At 32.6% G+C, this 12152-nt stretch overlaps 1 protein-coding gene across 14 annotated transcripts in view; it reads left to right on the forward strand.

The window, feature by feature from the left end:
- GPHN (gephyrin) overlaps positions 1-12152 on the forward strand; it is a 620043-nt gene that overhangs the window by 405860 nt on the left and 202031 nt on the right. For all 14 annotated transcript variants that reach the window (XM_077909682.1, XM_077909670.1, XM_077909673.1 and 11 more), the window contains one exon: positions 8200-8334. In XM_077909682.1, the coding sequence (XP_077765808.1) occupies positions 8200-8334 (135 nt within the window). The remainder of the gene's footprint in view (positions 1-8199; positions 8335-12152) is intronic.

Below are 12152 nucleotides of genomic sequence, written 5' to 3' on the forward strand. Positions count from 1 at the left end.
GTTACTTTCTATCTTGTTTTCCACTTTCCTTTCATTATAGTCAGAGAAGATACATTGTTTGATTTCAGTATTTTAGTGTAAAATGTTCCTTGTTCACTTGAGAAAAATGTGTATTTTACTGTTACCAGGTAGATTTTTCTCTATATGGTTATTGGGTTACACTGTTGTTCAAATCTTCTGTTCTTCTTGTTGATCTTCTGCCTAATTGCTCTAACCGTTATTGAAAGTGGAACACTGAAGTCTCCTTCACTGTTGTTGATGGATATTTTTCTCCAGTACTGTTAGTTTTTGCTTTGTATATTTTGGGGCTCTTATTAGGTGTGTATATGTTTATGATTCATATATCTTCTGATGGATTGACCTTTTTATCAATATTTTATGTCTGTCTCTTGTAACAGTTTTTGTCTTAATATCCATTTTGTCTGATATTATTGTAGCCATTCTATCTCTCTTGATTACTGTTTGCATAGAAAAAAAATCTTTCCATTCTTTCACTTTCAACCTATTTATGTCTTTGGGTCTAAGGTGTATACTTAGATCATGTTTTTTAATCCATTTTGTTAGTCTCTGCCTTTTAATTGGGTAGTGTAATCCAGCTACAATTATTGTAATTACTGATAAAGTAAGGTTTTTTTATAGTTTGTTATTTCTATATGTCTTTTATCTTTTTTGTTCCTCATTTTCTCCATTACTTCCTTCATTTTTGATTAATATATTTTTCTAGTGTGTCATTTTCATATTTCTCTTATTTCTTTTGTCAAATATTTTTTTTTAGTTATTTTTGTAGTGGTTGCCCAAGGGGTTAAAATTAACATCTTACTTCGTAACAGTCTAGTTTGAATTAATTCCAAATTAGTTTAAATATTAAGCAAAATATTTGCCCAGTCTTCCTCACTTATGTTGTTATTTTCACAAAACACATATTTGTACCTTTTTTGCCCATCAACACAGATTTATAATTATTGTTTTATATATTTTTCTTTTTAAATTATTGATTTACAACCCAAAATATATATTAATACTTTTATATCTACCTGTGTAGAGTACCAGTGTTATTTATTTCTCCATGTGAATACCAGATTACTGTTCATTGTCCTTTCATTTCAGCCTGTAGGACTTTTAGCATTTTTTGTAGGGAAGCTCTACTAGTATTGAACTCTCATCTTTTGTTTATCTGAGAATATTTTGATTTCCTTTTCATTTTTGGATTATAGTTTTGCCAGATATAAAATTTCTGAGTGACAGATCGTTTTCTTCCAGCATTTTGAGTAAGTTATTTTGCTATCTATTGACCCCTACAGTTTCTGTTGAAAAATTGGCTGTTAACTTTATTGAGGATCTCATATAGGTTGCTTCTCTCTTGCTGCTTTCAGAATTCTTTGTCTTTCACTTTTAACAGTTTGTTACAATGTGTCTTGGTGTAGCTCTCTTTATCTAACTTGGAATTGTTGAACTTCTTGGACATGTAGATGTATATCTTTCATTAGATTTGGAAAGTTTTTAGTCATTATTTCTTCAAATATTTTCTCTCTCTCCTCTCCTTATATTCTTTGCACTATAATGCTCCCATTATACATATCTTGGTGCATTTATTAGTGTACTCCCATAGTTTTCTGAAATTCTGCTCATTTATCTTCATTCTTTTTTTCTTTTGCTCAAATTGAGTATTCTCAATTGATTTATCTTCAAGTCACTAATTCTTTGCTTGCTCAAATCTACACTGAACTCATCCAGTGAATTTTTTATTTTAGTTAGATGGTTGACCCTTGAACAACATGAGTTTGAACTGTGTGTATCCACTTTTATGTGGATTTTTTTAATAGTGAAAAAGTAAATAGTTGATTTAAATTCTAGTCAGCCTAGTGTCTGAGCTCACTCAGGAACAGTTTCTATTTATTCTTTTTTGTTGTTGTTTTCCTATATATGGGCCACACTTTCTTGTTTCTTTGCATAGCTTATAATTTTTGTTGCAAACTGAACATTTTGAATATTATAAGTAGAATCTCTGGAAGTCAGATTCTTCCCCCTCCCCAAGGTATAATAATGCTCTTTGTCATAATTATTGGTTTTGGTTTGATGATTAACTTTTCTTGACAAGTCTATTATTATTTATTGGTTACTAAGGTCTCTATTGCATTAGCTGTGTAGTCAAACAGAGATTTCCTTAAGTGCCTGGGGAGAATGTATACAAAAACAGAAAATCTCTTATTCTTTGCATTTAGACTCTGTATATATCAGGGCATCCCTCTAACACTCAGCCAGTTTACAACTCTTAGCTTTCACTTCCTGCTGTGTAGAGTCTGAAGTTCAGCAAGAAGTGTAAGATTAAGTAAAGTCTTTGGAGGATTTGGCTAACCCTGGGCATAAACACGAACTTGGATTCCCGAGAATATGCTTTTCAAAGTGCATATACCTGAAAGCATTTCATAACATAGCCTTTCTTTTCAAGTGTCTCAGTTAATCTACTCATTGTCCCAACTGCCATCCCTTTCCCAGAGAGCAGTAGCTAATATATTTTCCTTTATATTTTTGAACAATACAACAAATCCTGGTTAGCTGCAGAAGCCCAGGAAAAGTTCCAGGTTAGGGGAAATAAAAGCAAGCCCTATATATCCTTCATTGAGCCACTGGACATACTGAAACAATGAACTGCAATTCTTAAGAATAAAGTTTGTTCTCTCTGTAGTACTCAGAATGCTTACCAGGAATGTAGCTGTGTCTTCAAGTATATATTAGTGGAGGAATAGGGTTTTTTTTTTTTTTCCTTTTCTTGATTAAGCATTCACTTGTTTCCTATAAACTTTTGGTTTGTAAATATCTGGCGAAGTTGATTCTGATCATTTTTGCTAGCTTAGTCACCTCTTTCATGGAGTGATGGACTTTGGCATTTCCTACTCTGCATTTTCCAATGGAGTCCTTACTATAAAGAAAAATACTGATAGATTTGGTTAAATTATAATATTCTGTTCATCATAAGACATGATTAAGTAAGACAACAAGCTACAGATATTTTTACCATATAAAACTGACAAAGGACTAGTTATCCAGAATAGATACTGAAATCTAACAATTGAGTAAAACAGACAACCCAGTAAGGGAAAATGTGGGCAAAAGACTTAAACAGGGACTTTACAAAAAAGAACATATAAATGCCTGATAAACAGGCATTATCTTATCAGATAATGTTTTTTCTCATTAATCAGGGAAAGGAACATTAAAACCATGATAGCATATTATTACTACTACTAGACTTGAAAAAAAAATGCTGATATTGACAGTTCTAGATAGAGATATGTTGTGGAGTAGGAACTATCACCATTTTTTGATAGACATATAAATTGGCTTAACCAATTTAGAAATTTGTAAAAGAGGATATGCCTACATGACAACTAGCAATTCAATTCCTAAGTATATACATTCAAAAATTAATGCATGTAGGAATTATGATACATTATAGAATATTCATAATAGCATTGTTCATAGGTCTCCAAAATGGAAACAGTGCAAATGTCCATCAACTGAGTAATCATTATTCAATGCCTCCTTTTCCTTATCTCAAATTTTTCTTTTTACCTCTTCTAATCAGGTATCTATCAAATAATAAAATAGCTGTCTCTCAACTAATAACTACTCCCATCTTGTTCTAATGCCTGTTAAATTCAGTCTATGTGTGTCTTTAAAATCTCATCTATTTGTGTAGCTTTCACAACCATATCTCTACAAATGATTTTTAAGTATTTATCTTTTGTGTAAGTTCATTTTTTGAGATAGGTGGAAAGTTTATTTCCAGGCTACTTAATGAAATTGCAAATTTATGGTTGCCAATATTAACTGGATCCACATTGTTGATAATTCCTTTCCCAAATCTTTAGTTACCCTCCCTGATCTTTCATCAATGCATATATCCAATATATGGATAACTCTCCTAAAGTTATCTTTAACATATATTTCCCCATTTTTCTCATTAATAGATCTTCACTTCAGGCACCAAAAGAAAGAATAATAGTGAATATCTCTCACTAATAATTTTTTTTAAAGATTTTATTTATTTATTCATGAGAGACAGAGAGAGAGAGAGAGAGAGGCAGAGACACAGACAGAGGGAGAAGCAGGTTCCATGCAGAGAGCCAGACGTGGGACTCGATCCTGGGACTCCAGGATCACACCCTGGGCCGAAGGCAGGCCCTAAACCGCTGAGTCACCCAGGGATCCCCTCTTCTTTTCTTATAATTACCCTACTTTATCATCCCACTTGCTTCCTTGACTCACTTCTACCTTTTTTACTGTCCTGATAACTTCTTTAATTGAAGGATCTAATGGCTTTTTTAAAGTTTTTATTTAGATTCCAGTTAGGTAACATACAGTGTAAGTTAGTTTGAGATATACAATTTAGTGATTCAACAGTTCCATACAACATCCAGTGCTTATCACAAAAATGCACTCCTTAATCCCCATTACCTATTTTACGATCCTCCCACACACCTCCCCTCTGTTAACCATCACTTTGCTGTCTATAGTTAAGAATCTGTTTCTTGGTGAGCTTCCTCTCTTTTTTCCCCTCCTTTCCTTATTTGTTTTGTTTCTTAAATTCTACACGAGTAAAAAAAAAAAAAAAATTCTACACGAGTGAAATCATATATTTGTTATCTCTCTGACCAACTTATTTCACTTAGCATAATACTCTCTAGCTCCATCCACGTCATTGCAAATGGCAAGATTTCTTTCTTTTTATGACTGAGTAATATTCCTGTGTGTGTGTGTGTGTGTGTGTGTAACATCTTTTTTATCCATGTATAAGTCGATGGACATTGGACTGTGGCCATAACTTGGCTATTATAGATAATGCTGCTATAAACATCAGGGTGCATGTATGCCTTTCAGTTAGTATTTTTGTATTCTTTGGGTAAATACCTAGTACTGCAATTATTGTATCATAAGGTAGTTATATTTTTAGTTTTCTGAGGAATCGCCATACATACTGTTTCGCAGAATAACTGCACTAATTTGCATTCCCACCAAAAGTGTAAGATAATTCCCTTTCTCTACATCCTCGCCAACACTTGTTTCTTTTTGCTGATTTTAGCCATTCTGACAGGTGTGAGGTGATATCTCATTGTAGTTTTGATTTACATTTCCCTGATGATCAGTGATGTTGAGCGTCTCTTCAATGTCTGTTATCCATCTGTATATCTTCTTTGGAAAATGTCTATGTCTGCTGCCCATTTTTAATTGCACAATTTGTCTTTGGGGTACTGAGTTTTATAAGTTCGTTATAGATTTTGGATACTAACACTTTATCAGATATGTCATTTGCATATATCTTCTGCCATACTGTAGGTTGCCTTTTAGTTTTGTTGATTGTTTCCTTTGCTGTTCAGAAGCTTTTTATTTTAATGGAAGTCCAATAGTTCATTTTTGCTTTTGTTTCCCTTACCTCAGGAGACATTTAGAAAGAAGTTGCTACGGTTGATGTCAAAGAGGTTACTCCCTGTGTTCTCTTCTAGGATTTTTATGACTTCAAATCCCACACTTAGGTCTTTAATCCATTAAAAAATTTTTTGTGTGTATGGTGTAAGAAAGTGGTCCAGTAAGATAATTTATCTTCCAAACTGAAATACTTATGAAAGTGAAAAGATGTGCTATTTAATAATTGAGCTGGTATGATAGATATAAATCTTGAATGTTCAAGGAAAATTAGGATATACTGTTATTTCATTTACAGATTATTTTCCCCCTTAATTTTTTTCTTCTGTTAAACCTGTAATATAGATCTCTCCTAGAATTATCAACCATCATCTTTTGTTCTTTTATGTACTGTCCTTTGATGACCTGAAACATATGCATGACTTAAACTGTCACTTCCATTGATAATTCCCAAAGTGTATACCAACTCCTAACTTTTCTGAGCTCCAGTGCCATATTTCAAATAGCTCATTGGGTATCTCAGACTATTAACCCCAAAATATGTATTTTAAATTTAAACTTATCTTTTCCCTGAAAAATCCAGCTGTCCTGTTTACATTCACACACACACACACACACACACACACACACACACAGAATGTGTAGTATATGTAAACATGTGTTTGTGAGTCTAGAAATCTGTATATCCTGCATACTTACTACTTTGTGCATGTACCTTCTTAGGTACTGGACATAAAATAGTAGCAAAAGCATGATTTCATTGTGACAAAGCGTTCTAGTATGGGAGATAGACATTGATCAAACCATCATACATATAAATGTAGAATAACTGGAAATTGCTATGAAGTAAAGGAACATGGTGTCATGTTAAGTATAATAGGAGCCTTCTTTGACTTTATTTCTTTTTACTAGTCATTAATGGCAACATCTAACTCTTTTAAATCAGAATATCTAAAGGAGGGAAACTTGAGTGGGGAAAAATTAGAGGAAGACAAACCATGAGACTCCTAACCCTGGGAAACAAAGTGTTGCAGAAGGGAAGGTGGGTGGGGGGATGGGGTAACCAGGTGATGGGCATTAAGGAGACACAAGATGTAATGAGCACTGGGTGTTATATGCAACTGATGAATTACTGAACTCTACATATGAAACTAATGATGAACTATATGTTGGCATTAAGGAAGGCACAAGATGAGATGAGCACTGAGTGTTTTACTATATGTTAGCTTGAATTTAAGTAAAATATCTTTAAAAAATAAATCGACTACCTCCATTTCTTTAAATTATTTATCACAATTAAGTACTCAAATATACTAGCCGATAGAGCAGTTTTTCTTCTCAGAATTCCCATTGCTTTTCACCCTAGTATGGGAATATTACTTATAAATTGTTAGGCCCTAAGATGGTAGCTTGGCAATGAGGATATTGGTATGGGAACTAAATAAAAGAGCTTCTATGAAAATTTATGAGGAACAGATGATGCATAAGATTAGGAGCACCTTTCTAGTCATAAAGTCTGGCTACTGCTTCCTTGTTTTCACAAAGTAAGAGATATTGAGTGATTGAATGTTAATTGCTTATTCTTTTATCATATGTATATTACCTCTGTGCTCAAAACTTGAAAGTGGTCAAGTTCTCAGTTCAAAATCAGAAAACCTAAACCCATTAGTATTACCCAGAACTATGCAAATTATGCATAGTTCACAATAATAATTTTATAATCAACATAATAATTTTTAAATGAATAATCCACATTATTTGTTCTTATGTTTGTATATTTTTAGAATAGTGATACTCAGTTACATAAGTTTTTAACATGTTGATAAGTGTAACATCTAATAATAATAGCTAACATTTATTAAGTATTTACTACTTTGTAGTGCTAGATAATTTATATGCATTATCTTATTTAATCCTCAACAGTAATCTGGTAAGGTAGATGCTATCATTATCTTCATTTTTCTAGTTAAAGGAAATGGTGATTTAAAAAGCAGAGCCATCAGTGCCCCCACAGAAGTCATAGCATAGTTAAATGGATAATTGAGAAGAGTTTAATAAGCAACAATAGTGTTTACAAAGGTTTGGGCAGATTTTAGGGCAAGCAACAAGACACAATGCGGTGCCCTGGGATTAGTAATACTGGGATCATTAATACTCCTAGTCATAATGGGGTAAATGGAGGAAAGTGCTACTGGAATCCAGAGAAGAGCCATAAACAAGTATCATCTGACAGTGGCTATGACCTAGCCAACCTGTGGTAACCTAGTAGAAAAGGAACCACGGGTATAAACCAGACCTTACTCTCCTCTAACCTTTCAGTTTCCTGGTAGTGTCTTCCCAGTTGGCTGAACCCAACTAGAAACTAGAAAGCACAGAATAACTTGTTGATTCTATCTATACAGGTCAGCTTAGAGCAGCGAGGATGAAGAAGGGTGGAGAATCTGACAGGAAAATGGAAAATATATACGAATTAAATATTATTAAGTGGCAGAGCCAGTAATGTGAATGGCAAACACTTTGCTCCTTAACTACAATGCTAGATTGCCTCTCCTAAAAAGAGAACTTTCGTGAAATATTATTTGACCAGGGAAAATATTTTAAATCTAAAGGTTTCTATCCTATCCCAAATTGTTGAATATATTTATATCTAACAGTAAGTGAGACTAAATATATGACAGCTAGGCAGCAAGAATGTCCAAAAAAATAGTGTAGGTATTGATTTCAATGGTGTTGCTATTTTCAGAATATTAAACCATCCTTGTTTTTCTTGTTCAGATTCCAGACTCCATCATTTCTCGTGGTGTTCAGGTGCTCCCACGAGACACAGCTTCCCTCAGCACTACTCCTTCAGAATCGCCTCGTGCTCAGGCTACATCTCGTCTTTCTACAGCTTCCTGCCCAACACCAAAAGTAAGTACAGTTCCTTGGCACCTTAAACCTGTTCTACTATACAAATCTGGAAAAAGTAACCAATATTTCCCTCTGCTTGTCAAGGTTGGATTGCATGCAAGATAATGCAATGAAAAATGAATGGACTATAAAATAATTACTATTGTTTCACAGATAGTCATATTAGGCCAACAATAGGATAATAGAAATTTCATACAAAATGTTTACTCCTACCTCACAGCTATAGGTATCACTTTCTGTAGCTCCTGTTTTTTTGTTTTAGACTTATTTTTTTAGCATACTCATCAGTATAAATGTGAAGTTATTTGTTTATGCAAAGGATGAATGCATTTCTGCCCAATAAACAGTAATATTAACAGAATCTAAAAATGTCACCTAAGGGATTTTTTTTTTTTTTAACTTCTCTAGGTTGGGGTAGCTCCCTGCTCTAGTATCATGCCAAATTTTTTCAAACACATTCAACTTGGAATGTTGCTGCCTAATGTTTGGAAACAAATCTAAATTGATTAGAAAGAAAGTTTTAATGCCAACCTTTGGGGAAGGAAGGAAGTTTTTTAGTATTTATTTCTTATGATTTTCCCAAGTATTGAATCATATGTGGGAGGAAAAAAGGATTAGACATTTATTTGTTGCCTCACATCTTCATGTATATGATAAATTAAGTAGCAGACTTAATAGTGGTTGTAACTACTTTCTTCTGGAATGTCCCTTTCCTGGTTAAGTTAGTCATTTGTGCTTTTAAGTTTTCTATATGATGGATCCAATATTGGCATCAAAAAATTAATGGTAACATTCCTTCTTATTTAATAAGATATGGTGTTAGTTATTAGCTGTACACTAAATTTATTCAAGAGATCTGCAGGTAATTTTTCAAAGTGTGGCTTTTTCTTTGTCATCAGATTTAGAACTTATATACTGTCTTCCTCAATTCCAACTTTTACATGAGTTTTAAGAATGTTATAACTGGACTTAACTAGACATGATCTCAAGCAATTCTTCATATGTGTAGTGCAGTTGCTTTTACAATGGTACAACCTTCTCAGCAAAGTCCTCCCAGTGTTACTGCTACATATCATTCCTTTTAGATTTGTGTCAATATAACCAATATTAATTTTATAGTTTAAAAAATATATGGCTCTAAATCTTCAATGAAGGAAAACTATTGGAACATTCTAGACATAAAATATATGTTAATGCTAGTCAGGTGCCTGTCAGCTACATACATCTTCAACTGATTGAAAACATGGAGTTCTTGGACTTGAATTGATTAGAAGAATCTCATTCATGTCTTTTAAATTTTCAAAGCAAAAGAATTTGTTGTTTTCATTAAATCCCAACTGTCCAAGGTACGCACATTTCTAAAGCCTGGTAATAAAGCTGGAAGTTAAGTCTGCTATAAATGTTTAGTCATTCACCAAATATTTAGACCAAAAATATTGGGAAAATGGAGCTATTCAAGATGCAATATTCTTTTCCTTGATAATATACTGTGAATATAAATATCTAAGCTAAATTTAATTAAACATAGTAGTTTTTGAGCCTTTTTAAAACTTCGTGAACATCTTAATTACAAAAGGAATATTAAATGCAATTCTAAAACTTGGCATTCCAAATTTACTAAAGTGAAATCCTAAAAATAAAAACATTAACATCTATTAAGTTAATTTGCTCATTACAAAACTTTAGGAGAACATATAGCTTGTCTTAATATTTTTTCCTTAGTTAACACTTAGATGAAATAACAATGAATTAAATAAAATCGTGTATTTGAATATCTCTTTTTTCTAGGATTTTTTTTTCTGTATGTTTATCTAGGAATAAGATTCTTGCTTGTCCTTTTAGGTAATTTTTACCTGTACCAGAATATATACCTCAAAAATAAAATTAGTACTTCAGTGTAATTTTAAAATTAAACTTCAACGGCTGAATCAGAACACTAACATAATAAAAAACTAGTTTGAATATTGATTTTTTTAAAAGGTAGTGAAGACAGTCAAATTTATGTATTGAAGATCTCAAATTATAAGACTGCTTAATTAAAACTAAACTAGATATTATTTATGCTTTTATATCAATGACAGATATAATATCTGCCCTTATGGAGTTTACAGTTTAGTTGATGGTATCTTAAAATAAGTAGGTAGATAAACATAAATTATTCTAATAATTATAATTTTACCAAACTTAATAATTATAAATTGAAATTCATGCTAAGCAAAAGAAAAAGTAGTACTGGTAGAAAATAAGAGGGAAACCTTACAGAGGTAGGATTATCAGAGAAGTCCTCTCTGAGGAGAACATTTCACCAGGGAATGAAGGATGAATAAAAACAAAAGCTTTTGTGTTGCGTAGAGGTTTTGAGAATTATATTCAAAAATAATGACCACTTTAAACACAGTTGTCACCAGCCAGTTATCACCAGTCAAGAACTCTCAGACTAAAACTTCATTACTACATGAAAAGTCTAATTCAGTGACTTCAAAATCCAACTTCAGATGTCAGCTTCTTTTTATTTATAAAAAAATTTTTTGCCATTGCCTACCAAATAAAATTGCAAGGCCAGGATTTAAATCTATTCTAGGTGAATTGTTTATTTTAATTTTCAGTATAAAAATCTAGGGAAGAAAAGTCTGAATGTTAGGCTTCTAATTTAAGATACAGGTAAAGGGTGATATTGTTAACTATATTAAAGAATAATAAGGGAAGAAACTCATTTTGACAGTAAAGTAAAGGAGTCAATTCATTTTGATTTTGAATGTATTCAATCTGAGATAAATATATGAGACATTGCAGGAATGATATCCAGCATAAAATTATAGTACTAGTGAGTTTGACATTTTTACTTTTACTTCATCTTGGTTCTGATATTTATAATTTAGTACCTAATAGTGTTAGCTAAACTCCATAGAAATCCCTCTTCATGAAAAAAAAAAAAAAAAAAAAAAAAGAAATCCCTCTTCATGTTTCATATTAGACATGCAGTCTGTTATGTGCAGAAATATCTGTGCAAATATATTTTCTTTACATCAGAAATACAATATGGTCTTGAAAGATCAGCAGTAAAAGAATACTTAACTTGATAATAGAAGACATGGATTCAAATGCTGGTGTCTCTGCTTAATAACTACACTTTTCTGAGCTTTGTGTCTTTAAAGAAATGCAGTCCTTACCTTCCCAACAGAGTTATTAATTTATTAAATAGTTTGCCTAATGCTGGGAAAGCAGTGGTGAGCAGCACACATTGTTCGTACCATTACAAACAGACAGAATAGGCAACTACAAATTATAATAAAGTATAAGTGCCATGATTTATCACCAGGAATACAGAATTCTCTGGGAATAACCATCAAGAACCACTTTCCCGGGCAGCCCAGGTAGCTCAGCGTTTTAGCGCCGTCTTTGGCTCAGGGCCTGATCCTGGAGACCCAGGATCGAGTCCCATATCAGGCTCCCTGCATGGAGCCTGCTTCTCCCTCTGCCTGTGTCTCTGCCTCTCTCTCTTCTCTCTCTCTGTCTCTCATGAATAAATAAATAAAATCTTTAAAAAAAAAAAAAAAAAAGAACCACTTTCCCTCTATAGCTTTTTGTCATTGAGGCAGTATTTAAGCTAAAAGACTTCCTGTTCATTTACTGCCATGCATCTATTTTTTTAAGTCATCAAGTGTAATAGTAAATACTATTTTGGTTTCACATTTTATATCTTTACTACAATATAATATTCTAGATTGTCCTTTTATTCTTTAAGATTACCAGCTATAGTGAGAACAAGATCTATAAAATTTACCATTTGGATTTCCTTTTTAATACACAATCTAGTG

This window comes from Canis aureus, chromosome 9 (assembly GCF_053574225.1).
Source record: "Canis aureus isolate CA01 chromosome 9, VMU_Caureus_v.1.0, whole genome shotgun sequence".
Lineage (NCBI taxonomy): Eukaryota > Metazoa > Chordata > Mammalia > Carnivora > Canidae > Canis > Canis aureus.